This window comes from Apaloderma vittatum, unplaced genomic scaffold (genome assembly GCF_000703405.1).
Source record: "Apaloderma vittatum isolate BGI_N311 unplaced genomic scaffold, ASM70340v1 scaffold16620, whole genome shotgun sequence".
Taxonomy (NCBI): domain Eukaryota; kingdom Metazoa; phylum Chordata; class Aves; order Trogoniformes; family Trogonidae; genus Apaloderma; species Apaloderma vittatum.
In genome coordinates this window covers 1-23,387 of record NW_009695154.1, presented here as the reverse complement: position 1 = coordinate 23,387, position 23,387 = coordinate 1, and the positions used below count along the sequence as shown (strand labels likewise).

At 44.8% G+C, this 23,387-nt stretch overlaps 1 protein-coding gene across 1 annotated transcript; it reads right to left on the bottom strand.

Annotated features, from left to right (window-relative positions):
• On the bottom strand, positions 1–23,030 carry QRICH1 (glutamine-rich 1). The gene is made up of 10 exons (XM_009870275.1): positions 22,970–23,030; positions 19,108–19,437; positions 9,761–10,804; positions 6,051–6,228; positions 5,276–5,430; positions 4,414–4,528; positions 3,000–3,108; positions 2,501–2,652; positions 1,725–1,815; positions 1–929 (listed from the first exon to the last, which is right to left on the bottom strand). Exons 2-10 carry the CDS (start codon positions 19,414–19,416, stop codon positions 737–739), a joined length of 2,346 nt encoding a protein of 781 aa, XP_009868577.1. The 5' UTR covers positions 19,417–19,437; positions 22,970–23,030; the 3' UTR covers positions 1–736.
• Positions 23,031–23,387: the final 357 nt, after the last annotated feature.

The window sequence follows — 23,387 nt, the reverse complement described above, 5'->3', positions numbered from 1 at the left end:
TGTTGAAAAGACGTGCTCGTCATTCTTAATAAACAACTAGAGTAAGAATACATAAGAGAAACAGGGTGGTATCTTTATATGATACACAAGTGTATGTTACAAGAATTCCATCAGGCACAGGAGCCTCAAGGTTTAAGGCCTCAATGTTAGGCCAAAAAAGAAGAGTGTGGTAAAGTTTGTACTTTTAACATCTAAAAATGTCACTTAAAGGTCTGAATAGAAATCGTTGGTTTGGGTTTGTTTTTTTTTCTGTATAAATCACAATTGCAGTTCACTCTCTCCTCTTCCTTCCAAGATAACAGCAAATTAACGTCCAAGCACAAGAAAAGATGCCTGCCTCTCCTCCACTGGCTGAGCAGGTCCATCCATCATTCTGTGCCCTCTAGGCTGCACGTGCTCCAAGGAGACAGAGGCCCCAGCCATCCAGGCCAATCCTGTAGTCCATGTTTTCTACATCATAAAAAAAAACAGAGTCAACCAGCAGCTTTCCACAGCTCGCACGGGATATGCAGCCTCCAATGGTTCCAACAGTTTGGTGTGTTGGGTAGGATACACAATGGGTAGGTTTTTCCTTTAGATTCTTTTAAAGAGAAGAAGCCTAAAAGGGCTTCATAACTACACCAATAAAAAACCAAAAACTTAGGCATCTCCTTTAGTGTAAAAGTCTGTACAATTTATCTTTGCTTGTCCCTCCCCCGTCACCCCACCCCACCCCTTCTGAGCCAAGAAGGATGCCTTAGTGCATGGTGCTGGCGTTAGCCACGGCAAGAGCTTCCTGAATCTCTCGTATCACCAGGATCCGGGTGAGCATCTGCTCCATCTGCTCTCTGCTGATCGGCTGGATGGAATACCAGATCGGGCTGTTGGGTGCGACCACCGGCTCCGGTGTCAAGTAAAACGTGTCATTCCGGCCTTTCACACTCTGGGGGCTGCATGAGGAAGATCAGAAATAACCAGACTAACAAGAGTGTCCTGAGAGGGAAAGACCACCACCATCCTCACCCCACACTTCACAATTCCTGGCAGGGAAGATCTGGCTGAGGAGATAATGAATGTACGGAGTTACGCCCAGGGGCAACATTGGTCCCCGAGTTTTTAGGCCATGTCAAGGTTAAAAAACCATGGTGATGAACGGAACAAACTAATTTTTATTTCACACTGTTAAGTATAACATATGCATGGCTTTGGGGGTTTTCAAAGTGAAGCAAGGGCAGGCTATTTTCACATCCAGGCACACTGCAGACCCATCCATGCAGAGCAACTTTTACATTAATTGTCAGAATCATCATAATTTAGAGGTGAATCCTTTGACGCTCCCTCCCATCTCCATAGCAAGTCCTTATTTTTGTCCAGAAGCTGATCTGAACAGGACCCCAATAATCTCATCTCAAGCAGTGGATGCTTCCAGATGACTCGCTTGCAAGTCACAGGCAGAACAGCGAGCTCATGCCAACACAGCAAATCTCAGGAGTGAGCAGGAGATTAAGAGCAGTCAGTTCACAAATCAGGATTTGTCTCTTTAAATACCCAAGAAGTTCAACTTATGTGCCATCAGAATAAATCCCGCCCTCTCGCATCAACACCTGTCCCAATTTAAGTAAATTTATGCAAATATAGAAATGGTGCCAGCAATAAAAGGCAGCCCTCCAAACTAGGCCAGCTACAAGATGCAGCCCAACAGTCATGGACGACAAGCAACCATAGGCATGAACAAGAGCTCTCACCATTTGAAGAGGTAGAAGTCATACAGCTTTATGGGACACCTCAGGGGGTTCTCTGGATTCTCAGTCTGCTCTGCGTACATGTCATCTGTAACTACAAACCAGACCCCCAGAAGCGTGTCAGACACACCACACAAGTACAGCACGCTGAGCGGGGCCATAAGGCCTCAGCACTCTAAAGCACCTTGTTGCCACACAAGAGCTGGCCAGAGCCATGAGGCTGCTCCAGGGCAGAGGCTCAAAGCATTTTATGTGGAGTTTGCTTTACCCCAGGGCTACAGAAGACCACAAGCCATTCACATTCTTCTTTCCATCTCTCCTCCACCCATGCCCAGAATGAGAGAAATCTCACTGCCGAGACTGCAATGTCTCGGCTAAATCCTGTGTCCGTGCTTCTACAAGGACAGATTGTACTTACATGTGGGTTCTATATGGGTTCATGTGAGTTAAAGTAGAAGACCTCCCAAAGAGGTTTTTCCCTCTGTTCACAAGCACGTACACCCAAATAGCCCCTTTGCCCATAAAAAAAAAAAAAAGTAACAAAAAGCATTATCCTGAGGTCTTGAATCCTATGCCTCAGGTAAGGTACATCCCCACGCTTGTTACTAGCAGGCGCTGCTCACTCTCAGACAGAGCACACAGAGAACTCAAACTGCTAGGCTGAAGGTAATGGACAGGGCCTTGGGTTCTCATGGCCCGATCTGCAGGTATCTCCAGGTTCATCCACCTCCTTCAAGCACAGTAAGCAAATACCTCCAAAGAAAACTTCCAGACACTACCTTTCTGTCCTGTCTGATGCATGCCAGGAGCCTTCAGGTAGCGGATACTCGTGCTTTTATCCTTGGGGTTAGAAGGGTTCTTCTTGGTCTGCCTCAACACCTTGGAGAAGGCCAGCTTCATGTGCTGGTCGACTGTTTTCAACTGAAAGTACCTGAGCAACAAGAACAGAGCACAGAACATTCAGGGGCGAGTAAAGGATGCAGCCACAACAGTGAGGTAGCTCTATCTTTACTCAACACAAGCCAAGTGAAGCTCAAACCAATATCAGGTTAAAGACTCTTTCAACATGCAAGAGCCACAAGCTGCGTCTCCTCTGCAAGCTCATCTCCTTGTTGTACTGCGTCTTCTTTGCCTCATGCGGCTGCAAGTGGGCTCAGTGCACAACCAGTCAAAATTCAAAATTTCACCCTAACCCAGAGCAGCACTTTCCTATCAACCCTCTCAAGGTGTCTGAAGTTCTTTCACTCCCCAAGATTCCTTAGAGACCTAAGTACTTACTTTGTATTAAAAAACATCAGTGTAGTGAGCAAGGTGGAAGGGGAGTGAGCTCCTAGCTGCTTGCACTCCCACAGCATCTCTTCTGTAACATGACTGGAGAGGACATAACCTGCAATAATCAAAAGCCAACATCATGACAGGAGACAGTCACAACAACATTTTATAGCCTGTAGGTACTGGAGAACAGATAAATCTTAAGGGAAGAAGGAGGAGATTCTCACAGATGTCAAGATTCACTGCTGTGCAAACAACTTTGTAAACAGCAGGTACAGTTGGGAAACGCTTGGACACATACACCAACCTCTAGTTGCACAGAGGTTCCGCAGTACGCCTATGCATCCCAGCCCAGAAAAAAATAAATATGTGCTTAAACAGCTTTTAATTAATGGCTCGACTCCAATGCAGATGCTCCTAATCCAATAATATGCGAGAGCAGGCAGGCCAGCGTAACAAATCAGCTCTTGGCCCCGTGCGCAGCTTTAGTCAGCGCAGAGTGCCAAGTGATGTATTTGGACACATGAGTAATCCTTTGATTCTCAGATTTTTTTTTCCCCTTTGTGTAGAAGAGAAATACTATACTCCAAATACACAGATAAACAGAAAAACAGACAGCAGTATGAACTCCAGGGCTAGTGGAATGACAAAGCACAGATCAAACAGCCAGAGCAAAACCAAAAGGATTCCAAAACTCACGGTGCCACTTCGCTATCTAGCCCATAACATCAGCTACTTTTCAGAACAGAAACAGTAGCTTCTTCGATGATGTCTAATCAGACCAAAGGGAAAGAAGGAACATGAAACCAGGTTTCTGTGCTCTGAAAACGCAATTCTGAATGTAGTTCTCGTATGCGATTCTGTCAAAATCTGGCTCTTCCAGAACTGCAAACTCCACCCCTGTTGCCCTCATCCTCTAAACACAGGGTTGAGACGAGCTGTGCTTCACTGCAGTGTTCAAGGCTCTAAATCACATGTTGTTTTTGTCTTTGACACTTAGTGGGTCCAGCAGATCGCATCCAGCTGGCTACATGGCAACACGACAGTGCTGTATTATCTCCCAAAGTAACAATACATATAGGAGGCAAGATGTGTCAGTACTTCAGATGAGAAGCTTGATTTCGATCAAGGATCAGCTGGCTTCCAAGTAAGCCAATCTCATGACACTACAAAGTCCTGACAATCTGCCTTCTGACAGGTGACAAACCATAAATAATCCTCAGTGACAACCAAGGCTAGAGCCCGACACATGCAGTAACCCCAGCGCTCACTGGAGAGGCAACATTTTTCTCCCTGACCAGTAGTAGCTGTCCTAAGGACATCAAATACCTCAAAAGGGTTTCTATTCAGGTGCTGTAGCTCAGTGTAAACATTCTGAAACTTCAGGAAGTTTTAAAAGTTCTTAAATAAAAGTTCTTACCAAGAGGGGAAATGCGGGGCTGTACGTCCTTGAGAACTTCATGCAGCCATTCAGTGAACCGAATATAGTAGAGATCTGAGAAGATGTCATCTACTCGGCCATTTTCAAAGAGATACTGTAAGAGATTCACAACACAGTCCAGCAGGGCAGTAGCAACCATGGTCCTCAGATCACACCTTATTCTAAGAGCCCCCACATCCAGCTAGTCAAGCATTTCACACCACAGCAATGAAGATTAATACATTCTACTTCAAAGAGGGAGGATCCTCATACCAAGGCCAGTACAGGGTGGGTAATTTGTTACTATGATGGAAATGCTAAGACAGAAAGGAAAAACCATCTCAGAAAGCAAAGCTGGTTGGATTTCACCTTTTATTTCAGGTGCATTCATTGCAAGTTATTTCACATGACTTTTTCGGACACTACTTTTTCAGGTCAAGGAGAGAGATGCTCAACTCTCCTGTCAGTTTAGCTCTGTTCCTGCAGCTCTTCCAGAATGCATGCTGGTAGGAACGGCTCAGACTTCCCACACCACATGAAGAAAAGTTCTCACCTGTTGAAGCTTCAACTAGATCAAGTTTTGAAGTGGATAACTTCCTCAAATATCATCCAACCCTCCCCCCCCACCAAAAAAAAAACAAAAAAGAATTTAACATTCTCACCACGATACTGAACTCAGTTATTAACAACTCTTCACAAACTCAACTCAGTAGGTGGGTTTTTTTAAAAGCAAAAAGACTTTCTTAGGAAATTGTTGGGAAGCTTAACAAAAGCCAGAGTCTCCATATTTGTAACAGAGAATCCTCCCTGTACACGCTGACAACACGCACAACCCTGCTGCATTTGGCTGTCCTCCCCCTACCTTCTGAATACACAGGAAGATGTAGTAGAGCACATCTGGATCATAGGGTTCACCATCACCATTTCGAGCTTCTCGTGTCATTAGGCAAAGACCATAATTCAGCTCAGCCACAGCTGAAGAGATGAGATCTTCCTGGAACCTTAGCAGCTGACGCCCTAGAAAAACAAAATCAACCAGATTATTTAAGCCATGATGCCATACTATTTCCCAGTCTTTCAGGAATGACTTCCCACATCTCCAGCTTTGCCCTTTTACCTGGCAGGCTCAGTGCTACCTCATTCTCACGGTAGAATAATGAAAGCCAAAAATCAGGATCTTAGGCTATCAGATCTACTAAAAGATAAACAAGCAAAAATCCAATAGGAAGACTCTCTGCCCTGCCAACTGCATCACTATTGTCACTTTCTACCACGTCCACGAGGAAATGCTGCCCTGCAGCAACAGGAAAACAGCAACTCTGTGACTGCTCCGCCAGCCCGGCTGGCACTCACAGCCGTTTTGTTCACCCACGCACCAACAGTCATACAGTGCCCTTTTTTACTGCTGCCAGCCTAGGTGCTCGAGCTGCCTCAGCACAGAGCTAATACCTCCCTTGGAACATGTCCTGTGGCAGTGAGAGCATGCAATAACTAGTACTGCAGAGTAAATCAGAGTTTAAATTTAAAAACAAACACTGGTTGAACAAAGGTGTTTCCAGAGCAGTAAACAGCTAATATTTTAGACACTCCTAATCCTACTCAAAAGGAAAGCAAGGCAATGTGGTCACAACACATACTTCCAATAGGTGCTAGTCGATTTTGGGCTTCTTTTTCCAGCTCTGCATTCTTGGTCTGTGCCCAGCTTTTCCACACTTCAAGCCCTTCTTCTGGCTTCAGAGAGTTTGGAAGTAGAAGTTCAGGTGAAGTCTGTGGCTGTGGCTGCTGTTCAACTTCAGCCACCTGAACGGTCTGAGCCTATGAAAGAAAACATAGTTTAATTCAGTTTACACACACACTTCAACAGGCAACAATTTGACCAAAAAAGGTAATGCCACAATATCTCTAGGCCCAGGGTATCAGCCTTTTGCATGAGTCTTTTCTCTAACAGGAAATTAATCCAAGGAACACAACTTTCGCTGTCTAACCTGAATTGCTCCTTACAAAGGGTATTAATCTCTCCAAGAACACTTTCAATTTCAATGGATAGATCTAGAACCATTTTAGCAAATCCCCACAACCTGCAGTCTGAAGCACTCAGAAGTCCTGCAGAACATCACAGGAGACCTAACAACCACGAGCCACTCTTGATGCAATACCCTGAAGCAGCCAGCTGCTGTGTTCAAAGGCAAGGATCTTCACAGGGCTGAGGTCCTCCCAACAACAGACTTCTGGTCTCCCGTCAAACACTGAAACGGGTCACTATCAATTCTGAAGCCCCATTTGCTCCAACTCATTTCTCTAGCCTTCAGCTAACTCGTCACTCTGAACCACCACTGAAGTCCATCATCTTGGGCCCAAGTACCCTCACAGCCTCCACCCTGACCCACTGCAGCTCAAGAGACCACCAGGACCAAAGTGGCGTTGGCTTTACCAACCACTGCTGCTGCAAACCCTGAGGAGCAGGTTCTGGGTACGATCCTGTGCTGCACACTGTTAGCACCCTTCCCATTGTCATTGCTCAGTACATAACAGGCAGACAGAACAGGTGTGCTCTGTTCTCACCTCCAAAAACTGATACGATTAATTAATTTTTAAGACTAGAACACCAACATCAAAACATTGTTTGCAATGCAGTGCTCTCAGACGATCACATACTGCCACTGAGGACTACATACTATTCGGTAAAGAGCTACTGTATGACCTACTATAGACCTAAAGGGTCTCCAGATTCCCTGGAATTTTACTGTGCAGCAGGTCCTTTAGTCACCAAGAATTATCACCTCAAACTGAAACTTATTTTACAGGCAACCAGTGGCATCTATTCAGAAAGAGCAGCAAGCCCTCCAGCTGCACACAACTCAGCTTTCCTCACTACAGCTTCTCAATCCCATGCCATAGAAAGCCTCACGGCCTCCTTAATTAAGGAGATTAATGCGAAGCTTTGCAGCCCTTAATCAAACTCTCACTGGCACCCTTGAATGTTACAGACAAAGTAATTCTTACATCAAAATAGTTTTGCTTTCCTCCTTCTCAAAAGTCACCCCAAAAAGCAAGGCTTTGTTATAACAAAGTAACTTTTCCTTTGATACTGCCAAGCGTCAATCATTAGTGGAAGTTGCTCCAACGGTACTGGAGACCACAATAAAAATGTCACAGAGACTTTAGGAATGTCCATACTTAATATTAAAAAAAAAAAAACCACCACCAAACAAAAAACCCCAAACCCCAGCTTCAGAGGGAAAAACTGCAAGAGCTTCACGCTGGAGCTTTCTGATTGCCTCTGGTTGTTTTTTTCTTTTCTTTCTGTCAGCTCTTAACAGCTCTTTGCTTACCAGCCCCTGCATCACCAGCAGCACCTGCCACAGCTGCAGGAGACTGGGACTGAAAGGGCCCAGCTTTTACCAAGGCAGGTGACCACCAAGTCTAAATTGTCAAGCAAGCCTCTGCCTTAAAGGACAGGAGTCCAAGGGTGAACAGAAGCCTTGTCTTTGTAGGAGTGGGGATTGAGCCTCTTCTCTCCTCCACGGTACTTTTCCATTCTTCTCTAGAGAGCAGAGAGATTTCCAGAGCCACCCACCTCCTTCAGCACAGCCTAAGGGGCAATCCTCTTCCCAGACCTTGCAGACACCTTCTCCACTGTGAAGCACGCAGCCTGAAGTTTACTCCCTGAACTGGCAGTTACTTCTTAACTGACTTATATTTTTCACAAATCAAGGAAGATAGCCGCGACTTACCCGGATCCACAACAGCACGATGCCAGAGGACAGCGTGGGGCAAGCAGACAAACCTCCTTCTCAGTCTCAGAGTTGTGAGAGGAACAACTGCAAGTTTGATATTCACCTACAGTAGCTTCATTGCCCTTTTAGAGGAAGAATGTATCCCTCCTGGACTTGCCTCAGTATTTAGGGGCTAATGCAACACCCAGTACTCTAGAGAACTGGGATCAGAAAACTGTCTGACACCTAAGAATTGCAGAGCACTGTGCTCAGGAATAGAGTGTTAGTAGAACCTTTACAAGTACCCGTTAAAGAAATTATGGAGCTAATACCTCAGAAAGGATACCAAGCATGTGATTCATGCTCTTAGAAGGCAACCTTACAATAAGTTTAAAAACCCCGTTTAGCAGAAAGGCAAAAAGTTCTATCAACTCCGTTCAAGCAGCTGAAAGGAATAATCTCTGAAGTACCAATATAGGAAAAAGATGAGTTACAGAAGGCTCTCTGAACATTATCAAAATAACCCAACCAACAAATGACAAAAACCAAAAGTCCCATGCATTACAAGACCCACAAGATGTAGCTTTATAGAAGAGGGCATCCAGCACCTGAGATTTATCTAGAGATGTAGGGAACTCTGTTCAGTGAAAACTTCAGTGGACTACAGCCCACAGTCAACTCGGGAACAATCAGACATGACTACAGAAGTAATCCTCCTTGTCTCAGTGCTTACTGATGAAGTGGAGGGCGTATACACCTTTATAGAGCCAACAGAGTTATTTATAAACTGGAAAGAATTTATAACAACATACAAGCTAGCAGACTTGGATACTTTTGCCCTCATTTCATTCAGCAGAAGATCTGCCAGGCTCTGACATATCAATCACTTTTCACTTTCTGGTAATAAAAGATAAATACATGCATTTGCACATGTAAGAGAGGCCATTAATAGCCCTAGTTAAAAGCCAATTCAAAATAATCTATGGCTTAAAGTTAGCAACAAACCCTTTAAAAAAACAGTATAAAATTTGGCTGCCCTGTTTGCCACACACAACGAAGGGACCTCGCTTGCCACTGCTTGTTACTGTGGTCTTGCACTCCAGGCATGTGCCAGGAGCAGGACACAGTGTACAGATAAGCACATCTTATCCATGAAGTTTGCTCACAGCTACTCAGATTCCAACACTTTACCTGGATATGCTGTGAACTCCACGTGCTGCGTAACACAAAGTTACTGGTAACTAGGTGGTCAGGATATTTGAACACCTTACTTCACTGCCATCATCCCTGCCTGTCCACTGCCAACTCCCAGCACAGCTCAGGAGAGGACTGAGGACCTCTGAATACCTGCTATGAAGAAGTCAGCAAGAAGCGTGAATCTATTAATTTACATTGCAAAGATTAAGACTGTACTTGCTTTTTGGGAGTTTTAAATCCTACAATGATGTACCAACATTAGCACATCGCAGTCCTACGCCTATCAGCAGTCAAATGTCCTCTGTCACGCCCAGGCTACTGGGACAGACACACCTCTGCTTCCTCCACAGCAGCTGTCTGCTGACATCCTCCCCCTCCACAACATTCACAAGCTGTTAATCACCGACTGAGACCCAGAAGCAGTTTTAACTTACTGAGCAAGTGACTTGTAGCTGCTGCTGCTGCTGCCCCTGCTCTTGGGGCGTGGGCTGCTGCTGTTGCTGCTGCGGGTCCCATATGTGCACTGTCTGTGCCGTATTCTGGTACGTCCCTGCCACAGCCTGCACTGCCACTGGAATGTGGATGTTGCCATTCATGAACTGCGCCGGAAAGAGCGAATTAGCAAGAGTCTGCACCACTTCCTCGTGAGAGTTCTTCACTACAGAAGTACTTCCCACCATCTTATCCTTGTCGTCTTCCAGCTTCACAGTAGTCAGTGTCGTTGGCGAGCCACTAGTCGGTGTGGGGGGGGAGCCACTGACGTGGACGGCATTGTAGGCCTCCTGAGGGATGGCGATGTGGGTTATGTTTTGCTGCTGAAGGTCACCACGTGGCTGAGCAGAGTAAACAGGGATGGTCCAAGTCTCTCCAGTGGGGCTAGTAATGGTCCCAGTGGCACTGTACAGGTGAGCACTGTCCACTGTTAACAAGTCTGGCCGTAAAGAGACGTAACTTTGCTGCTGGCCCTGAGGAATGGCCAGCACTGTGGCAACTGGCTGCCCTGAAATAGCATACGATACAGTAATAGGCATATCCACTTTACGTTTCTTCACTGGCTGAAGGACACTCGCAGTGCTGATCCGTCGCTCTCCCTCTCGCGGAGAGCCTTGCTGAGAAGGTGGAGGTGACAGCGCCCCGACCGTCTGGATCTGTATCTGCTGGCCCCCGGTAATGGCCTGTCCTGCCACAAGCTGGGCCTGGATCTGCTGGTGTTGTATGTGTTCCTCCTGTATCTCCGCAGCCTGGATCTGCTGGGCAGTCTGCACATGCTGCACTTGGATCTGAGCTGCCTGCAGCTGACACGGGCTGGGGCTCTGAAGAGACTGACTCTGTATTGTCTGGGACGCCTGCTGCTGCGCCTGGCCCTGGATCTGCACCTGGACCTGTATGGGTTGCTCCGAAGCCTGATGGACAGTGAGCTGCGGAGAGAGCTGCTGGGCGGAGACCTGCTGCGGCGACTGCTGGACCTGGACCTGAACCTGCAACGACACCAGTTCAGCAGTGAGAGATCAGTACGCGTCAGCAATTCAGCACAGAGGCCACTAGCAGAGGTGGGCCACCGCTGGAGGTCTACGCTCCAGAGCTCTTAGACCCAGTTCTATGATTCCGTATATTAACCCATTAGTAAAGATCTCAGGAAAAGGAAACCAAGCTCCTTTAGAAGTGCCTAGATGGCAACAGCAATACGACAGACGATATGTTTGCTCAGTATTGCACATGACCACGCTTCTCGGCACAGACAGAACAGCGCATCAGCTGCATCTCCATCCCCAAAGCTCTGTGGGCTCAAGCCAACAGACTGCATCCTTGGAAGCCAAGAGCCCTCAGACCTATTTGCATTGCTAAAATGATATTTCAGCATAGCCCTTGCAACAGCAAGGCTTTACAGTCACACACATTACAATTCTGATATTAAGTTCACCTTGCTAGAAAACACAGGAGCTTGCCTCATTCTTACTATGCTCAAAGATTGTTTTACTGCCCTCAGCCCCAGTCCCCCAAATGGCCACAGGATCACTTGCCAGTGACAGGCAGTAAGAAATACGGGTAAGCTGAAACCAGCACTTGTCTCTTTCCACATAAAGCACAGAAATACCATTTTGAAATCAACCAATAATAGTAACTCTGCTGTCAACACAGAAAGACGCAAGTTCATCCTGAATCTCTGTCATGTGCCAAGGGGCAACACTGCAGCATTTGGGTTTTTTTAAACTTCAGAAGTATTTCTTTGGCAGTAATAATTAAATTTTTTATTATTATTTACTTATTCCATTTAATTCCATTAATTGTCCAAATTACTCAGTTTTATTTTTTAGCTTGTGCACTTACACAATGCTTGATAACACGGACAAAGTATGTTAAGACTTGGATCCACACACAGTTCCTCTTATTTCAGTTCCTTTTATTTTTAGTCAAACCTTCTCACAGCAATTGTCCTTTGTCCAAAGTCTGTCACACTATCTACCACCAGACAAAGCGAGGCGACAGGGGCAGCCCGCAACACAAAGTTCAGGCCACAGTAACTTCACATTCTGAGCCTTGAACAAAACCCAGCTGCTACCTCCAGTCCCAGGGCACCAGCTGAGGTCTGCTCACCTCCAGACACCCCACCACTTTGCTCCCCACATTTATAAGCCACTTGGTTGCATTTGCCTTGTCCTAGAAGTGATATCCCAAGTTCCCACAATCACCTACTTCCTTAACACTAGATCTTAAGGGAGGGAATTAATGACTCAACCTTTCCTTTCAAATCCAACTGAGAGATGTAGAGCACTATTAGTGGCACCTGAGGGCCCTATGAAGTTTGAAGCCAACGAGATTTATTTCATTGCAAAACTATGTCTTCCTACTCATGTTCTCTCATCCTTTTCTACAGACAGTCAAGCTAACACAGCATGGGAACCGACACGTCACACCAGAGAGCCTAACATCAAAAACAACACAGGTCTGCAATGCATAGCTGATGCGAAATCTTGCTTTCCAACATCACCTCTACAAAGTCTTAAGAAAACGTTAAGGATTTATTTGCAGCCAATTAAGAGCTGCCAAGTGAAAAAGTGAGGTAGTAAAACGCACTGCTTGTGGACTGGTTTTATAAGTCACTTTCTGTTAAGAACTAATTCTATTTCCAGGAAGAACAGGGAATTTTACAGACTCCTGCTGGCAGCTATATGCAGTATGCTGTAAACCTGATGATGTGGGACTTTCTATAATAACTCCCTGCAAGGTAACAAGAAACATGACCTTGTGTTTAAAAAACTGCATCAATGAGTGATTTGATCAGGCAGTTAACTGAAAAAGATTAAATCATCTATGGGATGCTTCTTCAGTTCTATTTGATACTGCCTTGGGCAAACAGGTTCAAGCACAGATCCCAGTTAAGAGTTCAGTTTAAGAAAGCCAGTTTCAATTACACCTCTAAGGCACGTATTCTCCAAAATACCTGACTTCAAAAGTCACTATTATAGTCCTTAGTGTTAATTTAAGTCCACATTCAAAAGATTACCTGCAAGGCAAAGCCCCAAGACTGGACAAACTACAATGCATTACTGCACTGATATATTTTCAGTTTCATACAAGAAACATTTGCTTTCTCTGCTAGGATTAAAAATCATGTCACAGAAAGAGGTATGTGCATCATTTATCACGTACTTTTGCAGTACGTTTTCAGAATCTGCACAGGTTGACTGAGAACACATTAAACACATCCCCACCTTCTCTACACGCAAAATTTCACATTACAGTTCCTGTTACTGCCATGACATATACAAAGTAAAGACTATTACTTTTTGCTAGCAGTAAGAATTCAAAGTCTGCTGCTGCCCTGAAACAAGTTTATCACATAAGTACAGTTGGAAAGGCAACGGAATAGGTTTAAGTACTAAGGACTAAGAACAGGCCCAGACAGCATTTTCTTCCTTCTGCTTCTGCAGAAGAATCCATTTCTGTTGGAAGGGACCTACAATGATCCTCTTGTCCAACAGCCTGACCACTTCAGGGCTGACCAAAAGTCAAAGCATGTTGTTAAGGGCATTGTCCAAATGCCTCTTAAAAAGACAGGCCTGGGGCATCGATCACCTCTCTAGGAAGCTTGTTCCAGGGTTTGACCACCCTCTCTGTAAAGAAATGCTTCCTGATGTCCAGCTCAAATCTCCTCTGGCACGACCTTGAACCTTTAACCACTCTAGAGCCTGTTGTCTGTAAAAGTCATGGGCGATTTCCATCACTTTCAGCAGATTAGCAATCATGGCCTGAAGCTCTACAATACTTCTCCAGGGCTACATCCTAACCTCTGTCTCTCTACTGCCTTAGAGTTCACACCATGTTATTGTTAACACCCAAAGAGTAAGTCCAGACTGAAACAAGACAAAGAAGCTGGACTCCAGAATCACTGGAAGTTCTCTGTGCTGCAAACTGCAAGACATCATGCTTCTGGCTAGAGACTGCGCCTGTTAAACAGGATATCGGAGCTCTACCTACCGCACATCGCACGTCCCTTGTGAGTTACATATCCACTTTTAACAACCATATTTTGCAGTAGAACCCTCCCTATTTTCAAGTAGGTTGTACCCAGGAGGGCTACAAGCATTCATTTCAGATTTATAGACTTCAACCTGGTCTGAGACAAGAGCTGCTTCTGTTGACCTCATTCTCTAACTTGTTGTCTGAGAAAAAAAAAAGGACAAAGAATTAACTAAACATCAGCAGCAGTTGACTTTTAAAAAGACTCTGTTAAAAGAGGAATGCTTTAAATTTACAGGCCAAGACCAACAGGGAGGATTTTTAATCTTCAGCATAAGGTGGAGATTTAAGTGAGAAACATTATGCTGGGAATTCCTGCGTTATGCTGGGAATTCCTGTGTTATACCATGCAAGAGAGGAACATGCCAAGTTACCAGTACCGAAAAAAATGCTTACTGCCAGAAGTTTGAGTCTAAGAGCACGAAAACAAGCACTTCCCTGCAGGCTACTATGATAACAGCCTACCGGGAAAAGGCAGAAATGCCTTTTACCATAAAACAACTAGAAGTTGGACTGAGTACGGCTGACTAGAGAATCAAAAGCCTTAAAGCCAACCCTGTATTGTAACAGGAGGGCAGAAGTAAATTTTTAAGATTCCCTTAAAGGAAAACTTCTGTCACATGTAGTCCAAAAACATTCTGTCTAGAACTGAGCACATGCAAAGAGAAAGTAACTACATGAGTATGAAAACACCTGAAGCCTAGTTTCCAGAACCTGTGGGAGGGGAGGATGGGGGGGGGGGGCGGTTGTTTTTTGCTTTTAATTTCTTTCCCCCCATGGTTGACTAGACTAACCCCAACAAACTTTCAAGTAGAATTCATAACATGTGTGCCCTGTGCAGGTTCTCTGCCCAACAAGGAATCAGACCACACGACTGCATTTCTGAACCAATTAAGTCAAAAGAATTCCCAGGTAAATGGAATCTCATCTGTGGACTAACGTGATTACAAAATATTTCCTAGACCCTAACTTCAAATGAGCACGCACACCAACTCTTGCCTGCATGGACTTTCTGATACCTAGCTTGCCCTAGAGCACCCAACAGGCTCTTAAACGCCTCTTTACAAACACACCTTGGTTTCTGAAGCTACATTTACACTAGCAGTAGTAAGATACACTGAGAGCAGATCTTCAGAGCAAGACTGAAGGCCTACTGACACGTCCACACTAAACTTTACACAAGACTATTCCAAACTTAGGTCTAGTCTCAGCCACTAGCCATGCTCGACCACCACCTAGACAGAATGAGATCACATCTTGTGCCTTAGTTTCATCAGAAGGGAATCCCAAGCAACAGGCTCCAAGTCTACGAAAGGCAAGTGGAGGCATGTGGTAAACTTGGGGCAGGAAGCATGCTCCAAATCCCCCCAGAAGTAACACAAGTGCAATTCAAACTTCCACACCCAAGCAAGCCAAGAGAAGTCAAACATTTAGAAAAAAAGTTAAGGAGAACAGAAGCTCAATGTCACAATAAGGTTTTTAGCCCAATTGAAGGAAAAGCTTCCTTCCCTCAATAACAGCCCCAAGCTAGAGACACAAGCATTGAAAACTAACACTGTAATGAAGAGTTCCTTCTAAAATTATGCCAGAAAGCATACATACAAGTACAAAACAGACCTGAAGTACAGAGTAAGTGAAAAGACTGATCACTGAAGTAGCAGGAAATGTTGGAACCTGTTATTCAACTACTTCACAGGAAGTCTTTCGCTATCTCTCTAAGTAAACAAGGTCTATGGGAGCGTAGAAGTCAGCTTTTCAGAACAACTGCCAGACAGATTCTCACTCCAGGTTTTTCCTCTGCTCATTCATCAACATCAGAGAGAGAATTCCACAGGCCAAATTAGGCCTTGCGTGTGTTTGAACAGTTACAATATCAAGATTACACTGCCAAGCTGTACTCTGGGGCACGATTTAGGCCTAAGACAGTTTAAACATGTGAACCAGGGAAAACTTACCTCTCAAAGAGGAACCCACTGCCACACACAATAATGAGCCACCTTGAAAACACCACTGCTGGCTATAACCACTCTTTCAAGTAGCACACACAGCCCTGGCAAATACTAATTAATACTTGCTGCTACACTAATACCTTACTGGGTCACTCTCGAAAAGTGAGTTGAAGCCCTCCCTCCAGGCTAAACTTCAGAACCAAGATGGGGCAGGGGGAAGCGGCATCCATCAGAAGTTAAGGAAAGATGTATCCTGTGCAGAGCCAGGAGTACCTTCTGAGTTACTTAAGGGGGGCATCTTTCCCTGCCTTATGTCAGCAATAATGCCCAACTTCCTACAGTGTCTGAAGTCACAGAATAGATTAGGGGAAAACTGAAAAAGCTGAACAGTAAACACATCAGGAAATGAACAGTTAGAAAGGCACAAGCCTTGACCAAAAGACATTTTCCGCAGGCATTTAACCACTCCCTATGTGGTTCTGCGATCTTGCTCACCTGCAGCACCCTCCTCTCAAGCAGCCTGTCCAAGCAGCTCCTACCACTGAGCCAGCAGTCTCTGTCTTCGTAAAAGGCTGAAACCGAGGATCTTCCCCATGTGCACTGTATGTATGTATTCTAAGCAAATACACCTTCTGTCCTCTGATACTCTTCCAGTTAAAACTTCCTGTGCAAGAGGGGCAAGAGGTTCACTGACCTCTGCAGAAATATGACATTCAGTAGGCAAAGCAGTGCTAACACCTCACCAGCGTCATCAATTCCACAGCCTCAATGCGCAAGAGGCAGAGCTTATAAAATTCTTATTTGAGTGGAACAAAACACAGCCCTTCCCAGCCAGCTCCTGATGCAGCACAGGCTATGACAACTTGACAGATTAAACTCTTTCTTGTTAATGGCACCGGGCATGGAAGGAGCTCCAAGACCCTTGCACTGCAGCACTGACTAGTAATACAACCCAACAGTTACAGCCACTCAGCCTTCAAAATAAACATTTGGCAACAAGTTTGTTGAACCTTTTCAGCAAGAAAACCCTAAAGGTGGCAACTTCTTCAAACAGGAAATTTATTTTTGCCTTGATAAATAAAAGCAGCAAGGAGTCACACAGAGTCTTTGGTTGTTCACAGCAAGTCAAACCTAGGATGAAACCTGAGCGGTGTCTGTCTATCTTTATGATCCTAAGGTTGTCATCAGCACTTGCAGCCGGGAGGTCATCTGACTGGCCGTGTTATTAGTCACCTTCAGCGCCACTGTCACGCTGCCAGGCACAAGCAGAGTCATTCAAAGGGTCTTCCACTGATTTGCAATTGGATTAGCAAGAACTAAACAGATTATCAAGTCAAGTACTGGGATGACATAAATTTGATCAAAAGCTAAGAGGCTTCAGCGGATGACCAAAATTTCTCATAATACCAGCAAGCGGTATTTAGCGAAGCGAGCCAGCTGGATGAGGTGCACTGCTCTAGTGGAACGGAGTCACCCCCAGAGTCACAACAAATTTCAGCTTCGTTCAGACACTGTTCTCTGCTACTGCTGCCACAGTGACAGTCTTGAGAGAGGTGAACACTAAATCATGGGTTTAACATAAATCACGTCTCAGTAAGAAATCCTGAAAGACAGAAAAACACTCTTGGGAAAGGGATAAAGACATTCCTCTCCATCCTGTCCTCATACAGGAAAAAAAAAATAATAATTTTGTCAGATATTTTTCATATTCGGGGTGCAGGCCATTCAGTTTAAAAAACAGGAACAGGTCTCTGGCAGCAACTCTACGGTTATTTTCAAGAAGGTCAGGAGATAATTTTTCTCTGGAGCATATGATACATGACCCCACTCCCTATCTCTGTTGCTAGAAGACTTGCAAGGGTCAGGCCTGAACTTTGAGTAGTTCCATAGGAGGCAGCAGCAATGGGGAGAAAAAAGAAAAAAAAAAAAAAAAAAACCAAACCAAAATCACATACACACAAAAAAAGCCTAGAGAGATTCCTTCTGACTTTTACGATTCCTTCAGAGGCCTTCCACATCTCTAAGGCTGGAGCACTCAAAAAACCTGACCCTTCTAGTTCTTCTGTTGAAAAATTAAACATCTCCCAAAAAATGTTAGCTGGCAGAACCAAAAGCACCCTTAATCAGTTTTAAGAAACTCATGCAGAGATCCAAGTCATGTCTGTGAAACTAGAGGCTTTTATTCTTCAAAAGCCTTGAAACACAAGTTACTGTAGGGCAACAGGTTACAGAAGTCCCAGTCAGGCATTCATTTACTCAATAGAGAGCGTAACTGGAGACGAGCTACACAGTGAAAGAGGGAAGTTTGTCTTTGCTGTAGGATAAAAGCACGCAAGTGAGGTGTTAGCACTAGTCTCCTGCACTGCAGCAAGTTCACACTACCTTATCTCCAGTTATTTGTGTCTCCATACCCTCATTTGTAGCAAAAGAAGAGGGCTCACAACTTTCCATTCGTGTGACAGAAGGCAGAAAGATTCATATCTGAAGTGTATCAGAATTACAGCTGGAGACAGAGTTCAGCTCTTTGGAGACATATCACAAGAAAACCTTAGTTAATGTCCTGTCACCTACAAACTCTTCATATTATAAAACGTGTTTGAGGATCAAAGCAGTTCTCCTAAGTTATACGTTCGGCATTTTGCTCCTCTGGTGCTGGATCTGCTCATTTAATACTTCAGAAAAATTACTGTAATACCTACTAAAAAAACAGAGAAGACTTATCCCATGGTGCAATGGGATAATCTACCTTGACACACGTGTTATCTTTTACGGCTCCTCTTCTAAAAGGTATCTTCCTTTGGTTCTTAAGTTGACCCCCCTGCATTTAACTCTCATTTCACAGCCAGTTCAACTACAACTTTTAGCGTGTTCAAGCAAAATAATTTTAAGAGTATTGATTTCATTAAAAAAAACAACAACAAAAAAAAACCCCTGAAGGTGAGTTAGATCCCACAGCCACCCTGGACAAGGAGAGCGGGGTGGTATTTATAGCAGCTTCAGCCCGAGTGCAGGCTTCAGGGAGCTGTTTACATGCCAGAACCGTCAACTCCGAGAGGTTACACCATTACATTGCTATGTATGCTGCTACTCCTACAGCGAGGCTCAATGGAGGCACAGTCAAGATAGAAATTTACTACCAAATTCCTTAAATGAAATGGAAATTTTGCTCTTCTCTATGAAGTTAATTGGCCCTACTTCTTAAATGCTTGCCTGTGGTTTCAGGACAGTAGCTGGCTCCGAACACTACTCCACGGGTTAGCAAGTCATATATAGATACACACACACATTTAGAGATGATTTAAGACTCTTACCTGGACTTGCTGGGGTTGCTGAACCTGTATCTGCTGCTCTGGCTGAGTTTGCTGCTGGACACTAGTTGTCACAGGACAAGCGAGTTCAAGCAAAGACCCAGCCACCTCTGTGCTGTCTGTGTAAATGCAGTTGCCACCCTGCTGATACACCATTGTAGTCGTGGCTGTCTGCTGAAACTCCTGCAGAGCTTCCGGCCCCTTGGAAGCAAGGGAGTCCAGAAACTCCTTCATCCTGTGCTGGGGGATCGTTCGCGCCTTCACACGGATGTATTCTTCAAAGGAAATGGTGTTCTCCAGAGAATTATTCATATTGCAAGGTCCTTGGGGTTCCTTAAGGAAAGAGAAAGTGAAAGTCTTACCAGCAGCACCCCTTTGAAGCATGGATGTTCCTAACTCCAGTAACTAATTTCTCATACTCAGTGTCATATGAAAACTAGCAAACATGCACAGCCAGATGCCCAAGACAGATGCTTTAGTTTTATGAGGCATCTTGTGCTACGACACATTTCTCAGATTAACCTTCAGCAGCCCAGAGAAGTCTGAATAATAACCATGTGTAACTGTGGTACTACTCAAAGAACTCCCTGCCATGTAAAACCTTCCAGCACTGTACGTCACCCAGACAAGGCGAGTCCCACAACAAACGAAATAAAGTCATACATTTCATTTATTTGCAGCATGCAGTATTAGTGAGAGGAGCTTAGAAATCAATATCTGTGGCCCTGCTTTGCAGCCACAGAGGGGGAAAAGCTGAGCAGCTTGTTGTATCAGGCCATGCAGTTCTATTCTAGGCAGCTAATGGGAGGCACAATGGAGGAGCAAGAGATGCAGCATTCAGCCCACTGCTGTTAGGACTAGGAGAGCCGCATCGATTTGACCAGAGCAAGCAAAAGGAGAGTGCTGGAATCAAGAGATTCCTCAAATGAGGAAATACACACGCGGAGAAGCAGAGCTCTGGAAATGACAAAGGCAACAGCAGCATCAGGTTTTTTATGTCCTTTTAATATAGGAAGAGGTTAACATGAAACATGCGGTGTATGAAGACAAGAGCCACCAAAAGAAAACAGATGATAAGAAGGAAGTGAGAGCAAGGGGGAAAAAAGAAGGAAAAAAAAAAAAGTATGACTCCACCTGAGAACATTAGAAAGCTCTCGGGTATACTCTGACAGCATTCTTCTCTTATTGACTTATCTTGTTTAAACTCTCAAATTTTTTTTGCAGTGAGAATACTGGTTGTGTCTAAGGCACTGATTAGTCGTGATAAAGGATAAATAGATTTGAGTTATAATACTACCAGATGCTGAGATGGTTGTGCAAAGATGTGAAACAGCACAAGATTAGGACTAGAAAAGGTGATTCAGTACTACTAGATCACACTGCAGACAGGAGGAGAAAGAGACAAGCATCTTTATGTACACCACGTCTGTAGTTCTAAAAAAACCCCAAACAGGTACAAAAACAGACCCTCTTGCATCATTTAACCACGATTTAACAAAGTGGAACCGAGACATAAATATGTGGTTGAACGCAAGAATGTAACAGCCTGTGTGAAAACAAGCGTTTGTTCCAGGTTGTCAGGGGCACCCAGGCATATTCCACAAGTCCAGCTCCAATTCCCACCAAAATCAGTGGGAGCCAGAGCAAATTCTCATCACTCTCTACAGATACGTGACAGCAGTCTAAACACACAGATTTTGTTTACATGGAGGAGGTTCATGGCTAGTGCACTGGACCAGGTTTACAGGAGAAAGAATATCAAAGGTAAACGGGAATACACATGAGGCAACTTGTGCTGTTTCTGTAGTTTCTGGAGTTATTAAGCAACATTTGTTGCTGTATGAGATTATTACAGAAAATACTCTTAAAACACAAACCAATGTTTTGTAAAAAGCACCAGATAACACTGTTCATTTAGTAAATCTCTAAAAGAAGCTCCCACAGAGCCCACAGCTGGACAGAAAGACAATTCTACTGCCTTTCAGAGATTCTGATCCAACAGATTTTCAAGACAGCTCCATCTGATAGTGCCAGTAAGACTACTCAATTGCCAAGTGAGGTTTCCTGCATGAGCCACCCAACAGTACCCTACACCTCTACCGGACACATTCTTAACCCCTTCCCAGGTGGCCATATGTCCAGGGTGACAGAGAACACACTGTTGTTAACGCATCCTCAGGCACACTCGAATGCATCTTGCATCTAACTGGAAGATGTTTTGTTACAGACTCTGAAGCCGGAAAATAGATTCTGAACGATTAACTTGTGCCAATTTTCTACCTGGAACTTGCAAATATTTCACTTCGATGCCACATTGTGAGGTTTCAGAAGAGTGTAATGGTTTTGCACATCCACTCCGAGGTGCACTAGCAGGTACAGCTTTCAGAGGGAAGGTTCTTCTGAGGAGTAAGCCTCGAGGGTGCCACCCTGGGAACCCAGAGGCCAACGCTACGGGCGCTCTCTGCCAGCTAGCTGCTGCTGAAGAGGATGGGCTCACCTCTCAGCAAAATTCTTGCCTTCTTTCTCCAGCATCGGGGCTTATTACGTTCTAAGGACTCGGGGAATAGCTATTCACCTCCTGTTCCTCTAGTCAAGGGAGAGAGCAAGGAGGTCAGCAGGGGCACTGTTTTCAACCTTTCCTTAAGCCTCACTTTTACTTTTGGAACCCCAACCCTTCTGTCAAGAGCTGCTCACAGGTACATCGTGCTTCTGTGTAGCAGAGACCAGAAGTCACCAGAAACCCAGACACATAAGCAGCAGGCCCAAAGATCAGGCAGAGGTCCACCACCAAACCATCACCTACCTCTTCCAACCATGAGGAAGCAAAACAAACACAGTATTAACTTCTTAGATACAAATCCTTGACCCTGCAGGGCTCTTCCATCTTAATTATTTCGTTTTAGCATCATATACCAAGAGCCTACTAGGCCAGTCTTCCCCTTGTAGCAAACCTACCTCAGCCACAAGCTGCCATAGGGAATCTCTCTTGTCCTCTATTCTAGCATGGAAAAAAATCTTTCACTATATTTTCTTGAAGTTGCACTCAGAGTCACTAAACCCTAAAACAACAAAACACTCTTCTGAGCTGCTGCAGCACTCAAAGTCCCAAGCACAGATCAGAACCTGCCCTGCACCAGGGGATGTTTGTTCCTGCTCCGGAACAGCCGCAGGATCTTCCTTCGGTTTTCTCTACAGTTCTCCAACTGTGGCAATCAGAAAGGAGCTAAAGACATCGCAGGTAACGGCATGGTCTGGACTAAGTTCCCCCTGGAGTGTTCCCTGTCAGTTTGAAGGCTGCTTGGGGTTATTCAACTAAAAGCACTCACCATTCAGAATCGCCCTTCACAAACCCCTGTGCAGCTGCAGAGGTACCAGGTCTAGATGAAGATTCAGGGGAGTAATGCTGAACTCCAAGAAAATTTCTTTACTGAAAACTAAGCCTACCTGCATTTATGACAGAAAACTTCTTTAAGGCTCAACAGTGCATTCAGCAGGCTTTTGTGGGGCAACATACAGAGCTTGCTGCTGCAGCCACCACTTGAACTGTTATTGGAAACATAGCCATTTATACATTCCATTTATCCCGTAGACACGCATTAGAAACAGCAAACACTCATCCTCACTAAATCTCGGCAGCGCATTTCTGATACTGCATTTTAAAATAGAAAAAGAGCACCCAAGCAGTAAGCTTTCTCCAATAAAGAGAGGCAATTCCTCCTTGTTCAGTGTAACTGCGTTTTTTCCAGAAAATAAGTTCAAGAAACTCTTTGAAGATCATGAGCACATACGGTTAGTTCATAAAACTTAGACTGAGGTTACTGAAAACACACACACAACTTGCAGCATGTGGACAATCTGGACTCACCAGTCACCATGTTGCATGTATTTCTGCTGCTCTTGTCCTGAGCTCTTAGACTTGTAACGTTCTGGAGAAGACAGAACAAAGAAGCCCTTTCCATCCCCAGTTCCTCTTTCTCTATTAAAGCCACTTTTTTTTTTTTAATATGTATTCCATTAAGAAGAAGGAAAGGGGAAAAAAAAAAAAAGAAACCAGGAAAGACAGCTGTGATCATCCACGCAGCGAGCAGCTCCTGCTGCGGAATTGCGAGATGCCCAATTCCTGACCCCCGTGGGCCTCGGCCCGGGCAGGGTCCCTGGGGCCGGGGCTGTGAGCCCTCCTGTCACGGGCGCCGAGCGCTCGCACCGGGCGGTGACATCGGAGTTACGGGAAGGCAGAACTGAGAACAAGGCAGCAGCAGTGACCGTATCCAGAGATGTGTGTC